The sequence below is a fragment of the Hippocampus guttulatus genome, chromosome 5, assembly GCF_054856545.1.
Source record: "Hippocampus guttulatus isolate MCC_2025c chromosome 5, RoL_Hgut_1.0, whole genome shotgun sequence".
NCBI lineage: Eukaryota > Metazoa > Chordata > Actinopteri > Syngnathiformes > Syngnathidae > Hippocampus > Hippocampus guttulatus.
Genome location: NC_141265.1, coordinates 19,184,233 through 19,204,948, shown reverse-complemented (window position 1 = coordinate 19,204,948; position 20,716 = coordinate 19,184,233). Strand labels below are relative to the sequence as shown.

At 46.0% G+C, this 20,716-nt stretch overlaps 1 protein-coding gene across 3 annotated transcripts in view; it reads left to right on the top strand.

Moving 5' to 3' along the window:
- The window catches only part of bmp1a (bone morphogenetic protein 1a), a 33,857-nt gene extending 16,406 nt beyond the window's left edge, over window positions 1–17,451 (top strand). For 2 of the 3 annotated variants that reach the window (XM_086110443.1, XM_086110442.1), the window contains 14 exons: window positions 6,888–7,012; window positions 9,574–9,689; window positions 9,843–9,945; window positions 10,416–10,532; window positions 10,895–11,040; window positions 11,117–11,312; window positions 12,796–12,921; window positions 13,062–13,222; window positions 13,361–13,541; window positions 14,264–14,389; window positions 14,477–14,604; window positions 15,502–15,715; window positions 15,813–16,063; window positions 16,300–17,451. In XM_086110443.1, coding sequence (XP_085966569.1) covers window positions 6,888–7,012; window positions 9,574–9,689; window positions 9,843–9,945; window positions 10,416–10,532; window positions 10,895–11,040; window positions 11,117–11,312; window positions 12,796–12,921; window positions 13,062–13,222; window positions 13,361–13,541; window positions 14,264–14,389; window positions 14,477–14,604; window positions 15,502–15,715; window positions 15,813–16,063; window positions 16,300–16,434 — 2,125 coding nt within the window. In that variant the 3' untranslated portion in view covers window positions 16,435–17,451. The remainder of the gene's footprint in view (window positions 1–6,887; window positions 7,013–9,573; window positions 9,690–9,842; window positions 9,946–10,415; window positions 10,533–10,894; window positions 11,041–11,116; window positions 11,313–12,795; window positions 12,922–13,061; window positions 13,223–13,360; window positions 13,542–14,263; window positions 14,390–14,476; window positions 14,605–15,501; window positions 15,716–15,812; window positions 16,064–16,299) is intronic. The other variant, XR_015100866.1, reaches the window with a different exon arrangement.
- The last annotated feature ends 3,265 nt before the right edge of the window (window positions 17,452–20,716 follow it).

Sequence of the window (20,716 nt, the reverse complement as noted above, 5' to 3'; positions counted from 1 at the left end):
GGTTGTTTTTTAAATGAAAAGAGCCCGTCTCCTCTTCTCTGGGATTTTATTTTCTTGTCATCCTCCAGCACAGCACTGAACCAGTGTGATTTGTGCGATATTTGGACAGCTGCTCCTTTTCACAGATTCCAACGCTAGTAATATATTGTCTTGATTAAAAGAAGAAATCCTGTCTTTTTTTTTCTTCTTCTTCACTTTGTACCAAAAACAGAAAAGCCGACTAGAAGGCAAGGGCCCGAGACTCCTCCCTGTGCAGCACTTCCGGCAATTGTTGCACTGCTGTCTTGGTGACAAAACACTGTCATGATTGTCCTGCATGGGGTGCAGACTCGACACTTTTGCGAAATGTGTCCCCGAGCCAGCGGACGATATGGTCGATGAAACCATCGAGTAAAATGATCAATACTCGAGCGTTTCCACGTTGGGCCCGCATTGCGGAGCTAGAAAGCTAGATGAGCGAAATTTCCCTTTTAAGTAAAAGCCAAGTTTTCCGAGCTCTATACGAAGTATCTGGGATGTGCAAGCCGCTTGCCGCAGCAAGTTTAAATCAAAGCCACCGTCCCGCTTTCGTGCTGCTTTTGTGGCGGCAGACCCCTCATCAAGTGGCATCAACCCCACATAGCAACGGCGGCCTCGCTTTTTTTGTGCGCCAATTTCAGGGCTACGTGCAGTCTCTCGTAAAAGTTGGTCCGCTGACTCGTTATCCAGTAAAAACCTTTTTGACGAGGTTTTTGATGATCAGTCACATCGTGGCAAGGCGATGGCTGAAAACTCGTTTTCAAGGTACCTATCCAATTAAAGTGGTAGTGAATGGAAAAGGGATGTTCACAAACATTTTACGCCACGTACCACAGCAGAAATACTAAGCCACAGGTGTCAAAGTCAAGGCCCGGGGGCCAGATCCGGCCCCCTACGTCATTTTATGTGGCCCGCGGGAGCAAATCATGTGTGTCAACTATCATAATTCTTGTTGAAATCTGAACCGAAATGTCAAATAGTCATGGCTAATAAATCACGTTGAGATTTTGCACCGGCCCTCCAAGGGAAGCCGTAACTGCGTGAGAGTGGCCGGCGACAAAAAACGAGTTTGACACCCCTGTACTAAGCTCTCCAAGGATCACCATCATGACAAACAATGTGGTCTCTAAGGGTGGCGATATGGCATGAGATTGTTTCCAGCGTTTCGGTTTTCCTATTGTTGTTGTTGTTTTTTTTTAATGTCATGAGTCGCCCCTCCAATTGTGATGTGCTGAAAATTTAACTAGCTATGTCTACACCCTGAAAATCCATCTTCTTTTTAGATAATTCCATCGGTGTGACCGCTTTAGAGTGCCTCGTTGTTGGCTGGGAGTGTGTGCACGACACATAGAAAGATGGAAAAGCGAGGCGGGGGGGGGGGCTTTTATTTTAATCTGACATGGCATGGCCACTTAGAGTGCCTCGTTGTCTCGGCGTGGGGAAAGCCCCACTGCAACCCGGTGGGCCGCATTCCATCCACTTTGCTAAACTCGCTGATGTCGAATCGCTTCTGGTTTGTTACTTAAGTGTTTCTTTATTTGGAGGACTGACTGTCGAGCCAAAGTCGCCATGTAGGAAGAAGATGAGTCAATTCTGGCTTTTTAGTCATCGGTTGTACTCAGAAAAGCAGCTCACCACAAAGTGGCGTTTTCAAACGTGTCATTGGATGGTAAGTGTTGCAAATGAGTCTCATCTGTGCTGTTGACCGTCGGATGTGACTTCGGTGTGAGCTGTCTTCTCCAACAGCTGAACTTTAATCGGCTAGAATCACTTTAAATGCTGGCAGGTGTGTGTTTACTTCCCCTCTCGAAAATATTAAATAATTTTTTCCGATTCAGTTTGACAGATTAGAGGTCATGCAACGGAAGGTAGAAGTTTTTTTTTTTTTTTAACAAATATCCCCAGCATATTTAAACCACATGATGACCCTTGGCCCTCTTGTATAGATAAAAAGAGGAAGCGGGGCTGCAGCTGCAGTCGACAATCATTCGAGATGATGCGGGCTTCTACCTAAATCAGAAAGAAAAAAAAAAGGGTTGACGTGGAGCAGCCAGAGTGGGTGTAATGTGATATCTGGTCACACGCAACTCAAAATAACAAAATGAGTGAGCCTGGCCTATGATCATCACGACCCCAGCCAGATATGAGAACCAGCTGTGAGCTGCTCTTTTGTTCTCCAAGAGCCACAATGTCTCTCCAGTGCCTTGTGTTCGAGTCTCCCGGTGTACGCGCCTGCTCTCAAATCAGCTGCTCTGCTCTCTGCGAGCAGACGGATTCCAGGAAGCCGAGAGAGAATCTTTGTCTAAACACACTCTGCGGCTGGGCGCGAGCCAATGCGCCGAGCCGCCCGCCCGACCGTGGCTATAGGTCAGGAATGCGCTCCGCTTAGTGTCGAGGTGAAATTTGCTTTGGCTGCGTTTTGTTTTTATGGTCTAGACTTATCGGAAAATAGTATGGCATCGAAGGGCATTCGCTACGTACAGGTTTGTCGTCCCCTATGCACCGGAAACCTTTTCATTTTTGAATTGCACTCTTTGTGGTTACAGTGACCTAGACAGTAAAAACTGTCTAGGTCAGTCTGGCTTTCGACCTGCCTGCCGCGTGAACGCCGAGGCGTCCCGTCTGAGTGTCAGATGCGGCCCTCACTCCTCTGCAGATTCTACAGAAAGCACGCCAGCCAAACGACCCCGCCACCGGCAGGCCACAGACCGACGTGCGAAGCCGTGGAGCAGGCCCACTCTTTTGGACCCCCGTCTGTGTCGCAGAACGCCGAATAAATGAAACCGCTTGACCTCAGCCAAGTTCAAAGCAACCCAAATTTCATCGACGCGAACCGCATTCTGTTTCGTCCCTACTGACCGTCCGAGGCCGCACGGAATGCAGTTACGTACGTAACGGTCGTTTTATGATAGTCGGCGATATTCAGCAGAGATGAACTCTACGCGGTTCTATTTCATCCCTGCTGACTGCCAGGCGCGTTGCTGAAAAGCACTGAATGTTCCCTTAGCGCATGCGCCGTTCGAGCATGCAGAACAAATTGGTCACCGATGACGCTTGACGGGTGTCATCAGAGGCTCGGTTCCTACGGAACCTTCTCACGTGAGCACGAGGATTCCCAGAAACCGGAGGCCCCATTCGGGATTCATCGAACTGTAGATACCGACGGGAATTTTAAAGCCCTTTAAAAACAATCACGACTGAAACATAGCGCTGCACGTAACTCAAATCTAATATGACGCATAATAAAATTGATCATGACATCTTAGGGCCTGACCAATTAATCGGCCAGCCAATATTAGCTTTATTTAAATTGGCAAGCATCGGCTTTGGGGTTACTTTTTTTTGCCATTTTTTTGCTGATTATTTGTATTTATTTATTTACACATGAACAAATGACAACAAAAGACAAAGGTAATGCCATTTATTTTTTTGTGAATTTAATCGGACAGTTAGCGGGTTGTCGGAATCTTATGTTTAGTTTTCAGAGTGTCTAAAGTGTCAACCCCATTTTTGTAGCAGGCCACATTTTAGTTCCCGTTTCACTTGGAGGGCCGTTCTGACTGAAACCCGAGAAAAGGCGCCAAGAATAACGGTTTGTTCAACTGTTGTGTAAGTTACTATCATGAGAGGTTTGGTCTCAGGAAAAAGCTGAAAATATCTCACTTATTTGTTACATATGAGAAGTTGAAATTTTGGTACAACTTTTAGTAAGCATCATGGAAATGGATTTGCTTTCGCGGGCCACATGAAATGATGTGGCGGGCCAGATCTGGCCCCTGGGCCTTGAATTTGACACCTATGCTCTAACGAGTTTGAAAAAAATTAATAAAAATGCAGAATCTTAAAATTAATTTGATTGCGCCCATGTAGCCAATGGAGGAAAGGCCAGAATAGGAGCGGTGTTCTTCACCAACTGGAGACTTTTTCGGGAGGATTGGATGACTCCAAATTCAAGTTGGCTGCGCTAATCAAGTGTAAAAATAAGAAATCAGGACTTTCATATCGCATCAAATTGGAGCCACATTTTCCACCCTGGGCTTTTCCTTGGCCTTCGAAAACTTAGGGAATCTTTTTTTTTGTCGCACGTCACAAATGTAAAACCAAGCCAGGATGAAAACATGAGCTCCTTGGTGGAAGCGGCAGTTGGCAGAGGGTAACAAAACATCCAGCGAGCCTTGGGCTGCGGCACCCCCGAAGAAAAGCCTCTGCAAGCTGATGAATCGGGAAAACCTTTGGCAGAATACTTGATCCAACTTTGTCGGCCTGCAGTCTTTTCGCTCCCACTGGGTCAAGATGTGGATTTAACCTCGCGATCCCCAAAGTTCGCTGGCTACTTTGAACACAACTATGTTAGGCTGATAATCTCCCTTGGTCCGGTTTCACTTGGGCGTGGATCCCGTCCCAATTGGTGGATTTGTGTTGATCAGTCAAGACGTGAGAGGAATGACTGCCGCTGCTCAGGGATGCTTTGCGCAATTCTGCTTGAAGACGGTTCGCTTTCCACGAATCACCCCGAGCGCGTTTTCCCGAGCGCCGATTGGCTCATCCACCTGTGGCCAGTGTCTTTCGTTGTCGATCCCCGAGCAGCCCGTTTTTTTTTTTACAGTAAATCACCGTGGGAAGCCGAGGCTTTCACTCTGGGCTATTGTTTGCGAGATTTCATGCTTCCTCTTAATGTTTTGCTGTCTTCTCGGGACAAGTGAGCCTCAACGCCATCGGTTTTGTCTGTGTTGCGTTAGCCCCAAAGATGAGAGTTCTTTACTCCAAATTGTTTTTTTGGATCAGCCCGTGGAGCGCTGCCAACTCAAATAGAGACCTGCCAGTGTGCCCTTTGTCTCCTCTGACATTGGCTCGAGTGGAGTTTTTTTTTTTCCCCCCCTTCCCTCAGAGAACCAGCATACGGGCTTGCGGAGGCTCAAAGAGAGACAAGCAAGCGGGAAGAGTCTAAAAACTGTTAGCTCAGGCGGCAGTGTTTGCACATGCCTGGCATTGATCGGCACGTCACCATGGGAACGATCAGGGGAACCGGGCCGCTGCTCGCCAATATTCGGAGGAAAAAAAAAATGGAGATGAGAAACGAGCAAAGTGTCAAATGAGACTGCAGTGTGAAAAGAGTCTTTTAAGACGTACTTCTTTTCTCGTGGCCTTTTGTCCAACCAAATATGCTGCACCTGACCTTTTTGGTTTCGACGTCTTTCATTTTAGACTGATATGATTTTGTACGTATGACTATTACTCCTATGAAGAGGGCGGCCTCAATGCCAGAACTGTATACGGTTTATATGCCGAACGGTCCCCGCTGCAATTATACTTTCCTTTATATGAGGAAAGTCTCATGGCATTTTTCTTTTCGACCCAACTCTCGGTGTGAGTAATTAATGCTGATAGAGGTGCGGCTGTGCGTGTTGATTCAGGTTAATGATAAGTTGCGATGTACAAGCCAGGAATGTGATTACTGGCTTCTTTTTGTCATGAACAAATGAGTAAGGTGAGAGAAATGTTGTGCCAAGTTTGGTAACAGTTTCTTGTCGTGCTTTGTGATTTGACTCTTTTCTGTGGTGAGTCTATGGTGGAATTAATTCGTGGATGACTTGAATCCTTGAGCAAGTTTGACGGCACCTTGAGATTAGAGCGACCGGACTTTTTGCCTTGACTTGCGATTTAACAATTGGAAATGCGAGCACGGTCGGCTTTGAACTCCGCTCACGGCGAGCGGCACGTTTGCGGATAGAAAACGATTCTTTCACAAAGAGACTTGAAGATGTCTAAAGTTTACTCACCAAACATAAAACAAAGAGACAACATTTCTTTAAAGTCCGCTCGTTTCTTGCTAACACACGATGGGAAAGACCATCGACGGGCTATCAAATAGCATCTGCGTGGCGGCGTTCAAAGGCTTTTAAATGGATATTTGAACACCAGCAGTGCAGCAACACTTGTAGACTGAAGATAGAACAAAACTGACTGTCGCAACCGTGTCTTCTTTATCCTCTGCATTAAATAACGAATAACGTTCCATCTTACTGAGTCACTCTTGTCTGCATGACTGTATTATACTTCCTCCTAATATTTGACAGAATCAAATTCAGTTAACCTATTAATCGGACGATAAATTCACCAAATGTATATTGAATGAAATAACTTTGTTTTTGTTCCCTTCATGCTTACAATAATAAAGAGGAGGACTACTTGCAGAACATTTGACTGTTTTACAATACCAGTCCTTTGTCCTGTAGAATTTGTTTTACGATTCAATCGCCTGATCTTGTTGGGGTTTTTTTTTTTTTGTGGGGGTGGGGGGGCTGTTTGAATGTCATTTGTCTTATGCTGTAATATGTTGTTTAAAAAAATGGCCATTTTGGGGGTAACTGGTAGTATTGGCCAATTGAATCCTCTATTTTGGGGGGGGGGGCGCTGGAACGTATTCATGTCTTAAGGCACCACTGTATTGCATAAAAATTAATTCTGTGAAAAGACAACATATGCATGAAAAGCAAAAACACCACGAGGAGAGAAGCTCAAGCGGATTCAAACAATGAAAGTAATGCACACAACAATCCGTTATTGTTCATATTTACATCACTTTAAAGGGACGGATAAATAGTGCGCGTCGGGGTCACCGGGTTCGCACAACAACTTGGTCGTAGTTAAGCGGTCTTAGGTTGAAACTGGATTAAAATCCAGCGTTTCTGAGCAGGCTTTGTGCACATTCTATACTGTGCGCATTGTTTCCAGTCATTCGTAAACCACACCGGAAGGCGACGTCTTCCCCCCTCGCACACGCACAAAATCCTCCGTTCTTGTCGGAACGGGCTCTCAAGGGTCATGTGGCACTAACGTCCGTCCGTCTCCCTCTCTATGCGTCGCAGGGGCATCTTCCTGGACACCATCCTGCCGCGCTACGATGTGAACGGTGTGCGACCACCCATTGGCCAGAGAACCAGACTTAGCAAAGGGGATATCGCACAGGCACGCAAACTCTACAAATGCTCCAGTAAGACCAAAACGGCAGATCCTGTCTGCTGTGGGCTTTTTTTTTCTTCTTCTTCTTTTTTCTCTCCCCTCCCTTGTCTATTTTTGCACTTGCGTGAGAGATCTGCAGTTGTCCTGCTTTCCCTCGATGTATCTCCTACTGGATGGGAATAGCCTATCCTCGACTTATTGATGTGGTGCGACTGCCTGACTACAGCGTCCCAGACTCCCAAGCGGAGAGGGAGCGCAAGCACCGGTCAGCGACGAGAAGTCGTCCCAGATACCCGCCGGTCATGACAGGACAAATGGCTAACAAAGTGAAGCGCGACACGGCGAGGGAGGGTTACGTAAGCCGGCCGCTTTGGCGAAGCACTTTGTTGACACTGCGCTTGGTGTAAACAGAACGGATGGCGTTTAACGTCGGTACACGAGGAACAGACGTCGGCCGTGTCGATTTGATGTCACGCAGTTAATTACAGGTCAGGTCAGGATAGCGGCGCTTGTCAAACACGGCGAGGGCTCGCAAAGTCGAACCAGCTGCTGGGGCTTTACATCGGAGGCCCGAGATGGCGGTTTTGAACCTTAAACGGAGCCATACAGCATATATCCACAGATTACTGTATGTGCATCTGTGTTTGCTCAACGTCATCTCCCTCAAGGAGGGCGTTGGGGGAGGAAAGCCCCTTATGATGTGGCGGCAGCGATGTTCTTCCAGGAAAACCGAGAGAAACCTTCCTCAGCCGCGGATCTCCCATTCGTGTATCGCGTTCCTGGAAATGTTTAATCACCGCCTACGCCGGGCCCCGAAGTGCTGTTTAAGCCTCTCGGATTGTTGTCCGCGACTCATCATTAAGGGGGTTCCTTGTTTCGCCGCCGGCACACTGTTGAGCAAAGGCACTCGCGTCAAAAGTTGGGGAGGTGTTTTCATTTCTCCAAAGTGAGTTAAAATAACAAGAGATACAAATCTACGCTCCGTAACTTCGCTTCATGAAATACATCTCGAACCTCCCCTTTTTTTGCCCCCCGGCGCCGGCATTAACATCGAGTCTTTGCATAATTAATTTTGCCAGTTAAGCAGAAGCATCACGTACATAATGTATCACATCCTCTCGAGAGCTGAGTTATTTATAGAGGGCCGGCTTTATTTTCAGACCGGGCTTCAAGAGAGTGTGTCTCATATCGATTCATTTCTTAGCTCGTCATCTGGACCAAGGTTATTTTAACTCACGAAAATAACGACGAGGAAAATGAAATCTTTTCATTTTAGTTCAGTATTGCTGTGTCCGTACAGAAGAAGGAGGGTCAAACCGTTGTTTGAGAACTGTATTTCACTCTATTATGCAACATTTTGCGACCTTTGAAAAGCTTTTTAAAAATCTTGCACCCAACAAACCCGATGTATTAAACGAAAAACTAAAACAAAACATAAATCTAGTATGAATTAAACTGAAACAAATTATATTTTAAAAAAAAAAACCCAACTAATAAAAACTTGAACTCGCTCTCGAAACGAATTCAATCTAACTCAATTTAAAGGACAAAAGTCAAAGCCAAATGGAAAGTAACTCCACTGAAACATCCCAAACTCCGACACCCCTGATCCGGACTGAGCGCCTCACCATATGTTTCACATAAAAGATCTGCCTTTCTCCTTCTCAAACGCTCTTAGGGGCAGAAGGTCAGGGAAGGCAGAGCCTCACTCCAGATTGCGCAATCCCACACGAACCTGGTTGACGGGGCTCGGAATTGGGAAGTGCCCGTTTCTGTCGCGCTGACATTTTGAATATGTGCATGCTGCTTTTTTTTTTCCAAAGTCAGGATGACATATTTAATATTTGTGAGGAAAATATTGAGTTTTGCTGAAAAACGCAGTTAAGGGAGTGCAAGGTGAGGCGGACAGAATTCTGCCACACGAAGACGGACGGATTCAGCATTTGTCGAATATGCTGGCGCTCTGACATTTCCAAACCTGTCACATGCTTAAAAACCCATCACAATTCCCAGTCTTTTATCTTCCACAAAGCCTTCTCATGCAATGGACTATTCATTAAGATAATTGAACTAAAATGCTGGTGAGGAAAATGAAACTGCAGCTGCTGTGAATTGGCAAACCTTTGCACCGAATCAGAGCCAAACTTGGCAAATGTTGGAATGTAACCTTAGAACATTTCTCAAACCTGCACTACCAATCCAAACAGGATCTAATTAACAAATGAAGACCAACGCTGTCGCTTAAACATCTGCTTCAAACATCAGGTCAGAAAATACCGGTCCGTTTTTTTTTTTTTTTCTTCAAAATATAAATGTCAGGCTGCTGATTCACTAGCAAATATGACAATCCATTTGGCTTCGAAATGCGTCAGTCTGACTAATGTCAGTGCCTCACAAACCGAAAACGCGTCACTCTTTGGTGTTATGATTTCAACATAGGCGTCGGCACTGCGGTTCCTGTGCAGGTGTCGGCGTGGATGGTCGTAATTTGCGGCTGAGGTGTTTTGGCCTGGGACTGATTTGCTGTTCCACATGGCTCACGGCTCAGACCTTAACGCGCGCGTCCCCTCGTGTGTTTGTCTCCGCGGACAGGATGTGGCGACAGTCTCCAGGATAGCAGCGGCAATTTTTCCTCTCCGGGTTTCCCCAACGGCTACTCGGCCTACATGCACTGCATCTGGAGAATATCCGTCACGCCCGGAGAAAAGGTGAGCCGCCGCTAAAAAGCCCAATCGGCCGCGCGGCGCTCTTCAACAAACACGGTTCCGTGTACCCGCGTTGTCTCTCTTCCAAGGTTTTATCGCTGTGTGACCTTTGTCCCCGTGGAGTGTCAATAATCATCCCTCTCTTGGTTTTTAAAGATCATTCTGAACTTCACCTCCATGGATCTATACAGGAGCCACCTGTGCTGGTATGACCATGTGGAAATCCGCGATGGCTATTGGAGGAAGGCGCCGCTCCATGGTCAGTTTGATCCACGCAAGGAGTTTGCCTTTCAGGAGACAAGAGTTGTTGCTCATTTATATCGTCCTATTTTGACACGATTCTCCTCCCAACAAAATGTCTGTCGTCATTCGTTTGATTTTGCATCACAACCAAATTTCCATCTGGAATTTGAGGAGTTTACTTCCCGACGTGTCCCACGTGAGCATACGTTTTGGCAACTCAAGCGATATCGGGGGGGGTGAGGTCGGGATGGTTTTGATTTGTTTCCACTCATATGGCTCAGGAAGAGAGAAAGAAAGCCAGCGAGGCAGAGGAAAGTGACGTTGCACTGTTTGTATATCAAAACATGAAGTGCAACTAGCAGCGCGACGATCAGGTTTTTGGAGGCAGTTTTATCATCCTGTAATTCTGCTCAAATTGTATGATACTTACCCCCCCCCCCCCCCCCCACACACACACACACACCTCAAACCCCTCCTGTGTTCCAGGGCGTTTTTGCGGTGACAAACTCCCCGAGCCAATCATCTCCACCGACAGCCGGCTCTGGATCGAGTTCCGCAGCAGCAGCAACTGGGTGGGAAAAGGTTTCTCCGCCGTTTATGAGGGTAAGCGCCCATTTTTCGGCACGGGCGATATCGCTCTGCCGAATGAACTCGCACATCCGCCTCCAAGCTGCAGGAATCTCCTCCTTTTTTGGCGCCCGCACTGCTGATGTGTCAGCCACTTTATGCTGCATTAATCAGATTTTGGCCGGCGCTCAGAATCGACTCTATTGTTTCCAGGCCACGCAGAAGCCTGCGCGCGTGTTAGTCACTGTGTGTCTGTCCGTGTGTGTGTGTGTGAGCCATTTCGGCTAATCCACATTGCGAAAATCCCAACAGCGTGCGCACGTTTTATTTTCTTAAGGCACGCGTTGATGATTTTGCTATCAAGTGAGTTTTTATTGTTTTCTACCCGTCACGTGCAGCCATCTGTGGTGGGGAGGTGAAGAAGGACAGTGGCCAGATCCAGTCCCCCAACTACCCCGACGACTACCGGCCGAACAAGGCGTGCGTGTGGAAGGTGACCGTAGCTCAGGGCTACCACGTGGGCCTCACCTTCCAGTCCTTTGAAGTAAGGCCTTGACTCGAAGCGCCGCGCACACTTTTGGTTGACAGCCGGCCCAAAAAGCAAACCTTCTGTCACGTAGATCGAGAGACATGACAGTTGCGCGTACGACTACCTGGAGGTGCGTGACGGGAACTCGGAGAACAGCCCCCTGCTGGGCCGCTTCTGCGGCTATGACAAACCGGATGACATCAAAACCAGCTCCAACCAGCTGTGGATGAAATTTGTTTCAGATGGCTCCGTCAACAAGGCCGGATTTGCAGCCAACTTTTTCAAAGGTCAGGGTTGAAAGGTCGTGAACGCCGCGGGGAATTTCTGCGTGTACATCTGGAAGAAGTAATGTGTTTGGCATTAGCGCTCGAAATCGCAGGGAGATCCTTAAAGGTCAAACTCATTTTTTTCCCCCCCCGCGATTGGAAATATTGGAAGTTAAAGGTTGCTACCGTGAAACCTTCTTGTTCCATTTCAGGCTTAAGTCCTTGAGACGTTTTTGTGTCCTTTTAACGATGTGCTTCCCAATTTGTGTTCAGTGGTGAAATCGGCATGGCGCTCCTGAGTGTCTTGTGTTGAGGACCCCTCAAATAGATGCAGTCCAAATATCACTCCAGGCCCTTGAGGTTCACACAATTTGTTGTGTTCTCGAGACTGTCGAGTCCGCCGAAACGTCGACTCATTCAGCACACAAAATTATGACATTCATTTGCGTAAGAAACCACTCTTGAAATACTCTCAACTTGACTCAACCGCATGACAGCTGTGCCTCACGTTTCAATCCCCCCCCCCCCCACCCTCGACATGAACTGTCGCGGAAGCATAGAAAGAAGCAAAACAGTGATGTAACGTAAAAAAAAAGAAAAAAAAGTGATGAATGAAACACTCTTCTTTTGAGACGTGGTGACAAGTATTGCGGCTGACCGCCGTCAAGGCACACCACCAAACAAAAAATACGGAAATGATGATCATGATGACGGTGATCATGATGATTTCATTGTTGTGACGGTCACTATATGTTGCTAGCATAGATGCACAATTTTTCAATCCATGACGTGAAATTGCATAATTTAACCCACAGGTGTCAAACGCATGGCCCGGGGGGCCAGATCTGGCCCGCCACATCATTTTGCGTGGCCCTTGAAAGCAAATCAAACACGTCAACTTCCGTGATGCTTGCTAAAATCTCGACCAAAATTTTAAATTCTCTGATGTAATAAATAAGAGAGATATTGTAAGCATTTTCTTGTTGCCAAACACTTCATTACAGTAACTGAAACAATAGTTGAATTTATATAAGCCGTTGTTCTTGACTTCTTTAGATGATTTCAGTCATAATGACTCTCCGAGCGAAACAGTAACTAAAATGTGGCCCGTTTCGAAAATGGATTTGACACCCCTGATTAGACCGAACAATCTCTCATGACACGTTGTGCCGCAGAACAGTAATTGGAAAACACTGAGCTAGCCAGTTGGCAGCTGTCAACTGAGGTTTTTTTTTTCTTTCTTCTTTGCTTAAAGCAGAACCCTCCCAAAAATACAGATGGTTTTTGAGAGGCTGAAATGGATTCATAGAATTTCATTTGGGGAAAATCAAGGTCGAGTCAAGGTTTTGACATTTGCGGCGTTTGAGTTTGAAGGTCGCACCGTATGTGATTGCGCCACCGGGTTGTGTGTGAACCTCCTTGTTTGGAGGATGTCTCGCACGGCGGCCATGGAAGCGAAGGGGGCCCAGCGAAAAGGCTCCCTAACGCACTTTTTGTGTTTCAGAGATGGATGAGTGCTCCAAGCCGGACAACGGTCGCTGTGAGCAACGCTGTGTCAACACGCTGGGCAGCTACAAGTGTGCCTGTGACCCGGGCTACGAGCTGGCCGCTGACAAGCGCAGCTGTGAGGGTATGTCGGATGCTGTTTTTCTGCGCTCGGAACTAGCGCGTTGTCACCTTTGCCATGCTGACAACCGTGACGACACGCAAGTAAACAATCAGACAGAACTAATAGCAATCTTTTTTTTTTTTTTTGCTTTATATGTGCAGCTGCCTGCGGAGGCTTCATCACGAAGCTGAACGGCTCCATCACCAGCCCCGGGTGGCCCAGGGAATACCCCCCCAACAAGAACTGTATCTGGCAACTGGTCGCCCCCACGCAATACCGCATCACTCTGCTCTTTGACGTCTTTGAGACTGAGGGCAATGACGTGAGCACTGGGGTTCTTATGTATCGGCGCTGGGTGGGTTTGTTCTGTTTTTGTCACCGCTACGCATCTCGCTGTAAAACTCACGTCTCACGTCAATGACGTCGCCGCCACTTCATCCGGCTTCGTGTCCGCGCTCAGGTTTGCAAGTACGACTACGTGGAGGTGCGCAGCGGGCTCTCGGCGGATTCGAGGCTACACGGCAAGTTCTGCGGCGCCGAGAAACCCGAAGCCATCACCTCCCAGTACAACAACATGCGCATCGAGTTCAAGTCGGACAACACGGTGTCCAAAAAGGGATTTAAAGCACAGTTCTTCTCCGGTGAGTTCATCGAGTTCGGAATTGATTTCAATTGATATCACATGCCATTAAGCAAAAGCAAAAAAAACAAAGAAAAACAAAGCCACTGCTTGTCTTTTGTCTAAATCAGTGTTCACTACCGCAGTGTCTGTAGACACCAGTTGGCTCCCTACAACCATGAGTGGCCTGCGGGCCTATTCTAAAGATACCTAGGCTTATTATAGAAGCACATGTTCAAATATGGAAACACTTAAAGAGATTTGTAGAAATAAGATATCCCTTTATTTGTCCCGCAATGGGGAAATTACAGTCAGAATTCAGAAAGGAAAACACACGTTGATATTTCTTCATCCTAATTATTTGTGACAAATCACTGTCATTCTGTTTCTTCACATGAATATCTTTCGTGATTCATAAAAAACAGACTGTGAAATTTCAAAAACTTTGAGCGAGCCTTGACAATCGCCAGAAGCTGAGCTGCTCTGTGTTTGTTTGCAGTCCAGGCCAGAGCCACAAGTCAATGACACGTCTTGTCCTTTACACTCATATGTCCTGTGGGGGCAAGTCCAATAATCATCCCATCATATTACATAATTGCAGCTGCATTTTGATTCTTATTTTTCTGGCAAGTGGAAAAAAATGCTCTCACGTGTTCACTGGCCACACCCATTGATGTCGAGGGCTGTATTTGGCTAGCGAGCCTTGAGTTTGACACCCGTTGTCGCCCCCGTGTGCGTCCTCAGACAAAGACGAGTGCTCCAAGGAGAACGGCGGCTGTCAGCACGAATGCGTCAACACCTTCGGAAGCTACAGCTGCCAGTGCAGGAGCGGCTTTGTGCTGCACGAGAACAAGCACGACTGCAAAGAGGGTATCCTGACAAAATTCAGCATTGAGTTCCTCTGCAAAGGTTCTTACGCTTTTTTCCGGGGGGGCGGGGGCTGGGGTTTCATTGCAGCCGGCTGCGATCACACGGTGACCAGTGTGAGCGGTACCATCACCAGTCCCAACTGGCCAGATAAATATCCCAGCAAGAAGGCATGCACCTGGGCGCTCACCACCACGCCCGGCCACCGCATCAAAATAGTATGTGACACGTTGTTCCTCACAGTTCTGAGGGTGCGGGTGAAGGTGGGTGGGGGGTTAATCCGGGTTTCTGAGTGTGTGCGGTTTGCATGTTCTCCTCGGTGCTTTCAATTTCCTCACACATGCCCAAAGACGTTAGATGAAGTGAAAATTGTCCGTAGGTGCGAATGTGATTTTTGGCCCATATGCGACCTGTGATTGGCTGCCGACCAGGACGTCTCACATGTTGCTCATTGGATCCATGACCGAGCTTGTAACTTAAAACGCTCACATCTCAAATCATCTTTCCCCATTGAAATGAATGGAAAGGGCATGAATCCGTGACAGCATCCCACCCCCCCTCCCCCAAATGGCATTTTTGTTTGTGTTTTTAATCAGGAAAAAGAACAAACTGTGTAATGTAAAATATCAACTAATAACATAACGCAGGCCAACGGCAAATTTTAAACAGAGATGGTTTTTGTGTGTCTCGTATTTTGACGCAGATTTTTATAAAATGCTTCCTTTATTTTTCCCCTAGCACATCAGATTTTTGAGAGATGTTCAATTTTTGTTTTTCAGTGTGACCTGTAAAAGCTCGCGCAATACAGACAAATGTCAAGACTTAAACGTCATCTTGTGCATCATGAATTAATGTTGCAATTCAAATCATTGTGATGCTCTTTCTGGTGTGCTCGCCTTGGCCACTGGGTCGCAGGATAATACTGTTGTGCACTTCCAGTATGTGAGACTCAATAACATGCTGTAGCATTGGTCGTTTTTTTACCGGAAGATAAAGAATGTATGCCTACGAGTATTGTTACATTTCTCGTATCATGAAAAACATGCACGTCGGGTCCCTTGTACCTCAAGAAGAAGCGCGTGAATGTAACGTGACCATTCCTCTTCCCGCCGTAGGCTTTCAACGAGATCGACATGGAGGCTCATCTGGAGTGCGCCTACGACCACATCGAAATCTACGACGGCAAAGACGGCAAAGCCCAAACTCTCGGTCGCTTCTGCGGCACAAAGAAGCCGCAGCCCATCACGTCCAGCGGCAATAAACTCTTCATCCGCTTTTTCTCCGACAACTCTGTGCAGAAGAAAGGCTTCGAGGCGTCCCACAGCGCAGGTCCGCATCGTCGTACCGTCACACAATTAGAGTTTCGCATTTTACAGCGCAACACAATAGATTTGAAAGTTAAACTCTCGACTTTTTCCATGCGCAGAGTGCGGCGGTCGCCTGAAGGCCGAGGTCAAGACCAAGGACCTGTTCTCCCACGCCCAGTTCGGGGACAACAACTACCCCGGAGCCTCCGACTGCCAGTGGGTGATCTCGGCCGAGAAAGGTTACGGCGTGGAGCTCATCTTCCAGACCTTCGAGATCGAGGAGGAGGCAGACTGCGGCTACGACTACATGGAGCTCTTTGACGGGGCTGACACCAAGTCTCCGCGGCTCGGACGCTACTGTGGCTCGGGGGTAAGCGGAACAATTCTTGTCTACTTCGTTTTTGGATAGTGGATTTAAAAAGTCTACACATCACTCTTGAAATGTCAGGTTTTTGTCACCACCTCCCAGAACCTGTACAGCTCAATTACAACAAAAAAAGTCTAAATTGTTGGTTTTAGCTGCAAGTTGAGGATACCCCGCCCCCACCACCACCACCCCCAATTCACTGTGTTTTTGTATTGTGTCTGTACCAACTCCTTCCCCAGCCTCCCGAGGAGATCTACTCAGCCGGCGACTCCATCGTGATCAAATTCCGCTCGGATGACACCATCAACAAGAAAGGATTCCACGTGCGCTACACCAGCACCAAGTTCCAGGACACGTTGCACTCGCGCAAGTGACGAGTGGGGGCCGCAAGGGGCCGCGCGGGGCAGAGGGCCACCCGGAGGGGCCCCAAAGGGAGGCTCCCGCCTACCGCTCGGAAACCTTCGGCCACCAACGCCAATCAGATGCCGCAGAACAGCCGCAAGTCCGCCACCAAGCGCACCTCAGCTCCCAGGGGCTCCAGCTCCCCCCGCAGACTGTGAGGAGTAAAGCCATTCTCCAATACACCTTTTGACCTTTTTACGCTTAGGATTGGGCTTTGGCGGACAGCGGCGCTGGAAGGGGGGAGTTTATTGACCTGACGTCCCCCCTCCCATTCTGGTTCACTCTGAGTTTTTTTTTTTTTTTTTTGAAAGGTGCCTCCCAACATACGGCACAACAAGGAAACCAGTGGATTCTCAGGACCTGTAGGAAAAGGCAGGCATCAGCAGGATCGATCCCTGCTCTTGTCAACGCCGCAACAGATCAGCATCATCATTCTCATCACGAAGGACTTGAGCGGAGATGTGGGCCATGTCGTGGGAGAGGAAGAAGTGAACGCGGGGGACAACAGCGGCTTGATGTGTAACGGGCGGGCGGCGCGACGGCCACATTCTCACTGTTAGCATTAACCAAGGAACATAAGGAAGCAGTTTTCTTATTAAAGGACTAATCAATGAAATGTGGTCCATGGTCTTCTGGTTGGTCATTACTGTACCTCCACCATTTGTAAAGTGTGTGTATGTGTGTGTGTGTGTGCGTGTGCGCGCGTGTGCTTGCGATCTTTCCAAGGGAACATGTGCTTTTTTTTTCGTTTTTGTCAACTCAAACCAGCGAGCACTTTACATTGAATTGTTCCAAAATCATTGAGCGTCTATGGATTTTTGTGAAATGCAATGCCGGTTCACTTATTTTAAAAAATGAATTTTATCTCTCTTCAAAATTGTTCCCCCCCCCCCCCTCACTCACCCACCACTTGCTCCATTTTAGTTCCTCAGGCATACTTGAACATTGTGTGTGCCCTGTGACGTGGGGTAATAAAGATATGACTTATGTGTCCGTGTTTTTACACTTTTCCAGGTGAAAAAAAAAAGTCTTTTTTTTTTTTTTTTTTGCTCCAATGAAGTATTCCTCAAGAACCAAATGAGCCTGCCTATTTATTGTAGTCGTTTCGTAAATAATGTAAACGGTTAATACATACAATAAGCCCGAGAACTGCCGCCGTCTCGTGTAGCCTTTCGGCTATGTTGAATCATATGCTGGTGCTCAAGGCGCTCTCTTCTGCATTTATATTGGATTACTGTTTTACGAGGGCGTCCCATTATTTTGAAGATGATAGAAAAGTTTCTATTACAAATATAAAATCATAAATGACAAGTCTTATTTGTCACCATGCTCCATCCAGTGATGTCATCCAAAAAAAGCAGAGGCCATCCGGCACCACCCATTCTCGGCAGTGTTACATAACAACAGACAAAAATGAACGTTTTTAAACAAATAAATGACACAAGTGTGAAGAGAAGGGTCTGAAAAGGGACACATGCAATCCATGTGTGAGCAAATCGCGAAAGATGTGACAGCAGAAGACGAAAACATTTCAAGCGCACTTTTGAACTTTTTTGGGAGGGGCGTCTTGTGGGCACGACCATGTACAGTAAGGCGTTTTTGGATGAAATTTTTAGCCGAAAAAACGACCATGTAGTAAGGCCTTTTTGGACGAAAAAATACCATGTATAGTAAGGCATTTTTGGACAAAATTTTAAATAGTAAGGCGTTTTTAGCCAAAAAAAAACGACCATGTATATAGTAAGGCATTTTTGGACGAAATTTTTAGCCGAAAAAAACGACCATGTATATAGTAAGGCATTTCTGGACGAAATTTTTAGCCGAAAAAAACGACCATGTATAGTAAGGCGTTTTTGACCGAAAAAAAACGACCATGTATAGTAAGGCGTTTTTAGCCGAAAAAAACGACCATGTATAGTAAGGCGTTTTTAGCCGAAAAAAAACGACCATGTATAGTAAGTCGTTTTTGGACGAAAAAAACGACCATATATAGTAAGGCGTTTTTGGACGAAATTTTTAGCCGAAAACAAACGACCATGTATAGTAAGGCGTTTTTAGCCGAAAAAAACGACCATGTATAGTAAGGTGTTTTTAGCCGAAACAAGCGACCATATATACTAAGGCGTTTTTGGCCGAAAAAAACGACCATGTATAGTAAGGCGTTTTTGGACGAAATTTTTAGCCGAAAAAAACGACCATGTATAGTAAGGCGTTTTTAGCCGAAAAAAACGACCACGCATCGAACACCCAACCGCTGGATTTGGGATTTCAGCTTTCTATCACTGAGCTAACCCACCACAATGAACCTTTGGGTTGTTTTGTGTTTTTCCTCAAGTAGGTTAATATGTGGTTAAAAAGTAGACATTGTTGCAACAACCAGGGATTGAACACTCAACCTCTGGTGTGACACTCCATCACTCTACCACTGAGCCAAAGCACCACATAGAACAGTGGAGTTGTGTTTTTTTATTAATCGTGGTGGTTTCTTTCGGCTAAATGACTACATGGTCGTTTTTTTTCATCCAAAAAGGCCTTACTAGACATGGTCGTTTTTTTTTTTCAGCTAAAAACGCCTTAATATACATGGTCGTTTTTTTTCGGCTAAAAACACCTTACTATATACATGGTAGTTTTTTTCGTCCAAAAACGCCTTACTATACATGGTCTTTTTTTTCGTCCAAAAACGCCTTGCTATACATGGTCATTTTTTTCGGCTAAAAACGCCTTACTATACATGGTCGTTTTTTTGGGCTAAAAACGCCTTACTATACATGGTCGTTTTTTTCGGCAAAAAATTTGGTCCAAAAACGCCTTCCTATACATGGTCGTTTTTTTCAGCTAAAAACGCCTTACTATACATGGTCGTTTTTTTCAGCTAAAAATTTCGGCCAAAAACACCTTACTATATACATGGTCGTTTTTTTCGTCCAAAAACGCCTTACTATACATGGTCTTTTTTTTCGTCCAAAAACGCCTTGCTATACATGGTCATTTTTTTCGTCCAAAAACGCCTTACTATACATGGTCGTTTTTTTCGGCAAAAAATTTGGTCCAAAAATCCCCTACTATACATGGTCGTTTTTTTCGGCTAAAAACGCCTTACTATACATGGTCGTTTTTTTCAGCTAAAAACGCCTGACTATACATGGTCGTTTTTTTCAGCTAAAAATTTCGTCCAAAAACGCCTTACTATACTTGGTCGTTTTTTTCGTCCAAAAACGCCTTACTATACATGGTCGTTTGTTTCGGCTAAAAACGCCTTCCTATACATGGTCGTTTTTTTCAGCTAAAAATGCCTTACTATACATGGTCGTTTTTTTCGGCTAAAAACGCCTTCCTATACATGGTCGTTTTTTTCGTCCAAAAACGCCTTACTATACATGGTCGTTTGTTTCGGCTAAAAACGCCTTCCTATACATGGTCGTTTTTTTCGGTCAAAAACGCCTTACTATACATGGTCGTTTGTTTCGGCTAAAAACGCCTTCCTATACATGGTCGTTCTTTTTCAGCTAAAAACGCCTTACTATACATGGTCGTTTTTTTGGGCTAAAAACGCCTTCCTATACATGGTCGTTTTTTTCAGCTAAAAACGCCTTACTATACATGGTCGTTTTTTTCGGCGAAAAATGCCTTACTATACATGGTCGTTTTTTTCGGTCAAAAACGCCTTACTATACATGGTCGTTTTTTTCGGTCAAAAACGCCTTACTATACATGGTCGTTTGTTTCGGCTAAAAACGCCTTCCTATACATGGTCGTTTTTTTCAGCTAAAAATGCCTTACTATACATGGTCGTTTTTTTCGGCTAAAAACGCCTTCCTATACATGGTCGTTTTTTTCGTCCAAAAACGCCTTACTATACATGGTCGTTTGTTTCGGCTAAAAACGCCTTCCTATACATGGTCGTTTTTTTTCAGCTAAAAACGCCTTACTATACATGGTCGTTTTTTTCGGCTAAAAACGCCTTCCTATACATGGTCGTTTTTTTCAGCTAAAAACGCCTTACTATACATGGTCGTTTTTTTCGGTCAAAAACGCCTTACTATACATGGTCGTTTGTTTCGGCTAAAAACGCCTTCCTATACATGGTCGTTCTTTTTCAGCTAAAAACGCCTTACTATACATGGTCGTTTTTTTCGGCTAAAAACGCCTTCCTATACATGGTCGTTTTTTTCAGCTAAAAACGCCTTACTATACATGGTCGTTTTTTTCGGCGAAAAATGCCTTACTATACATGGTCGTTTTTTTCGGTCA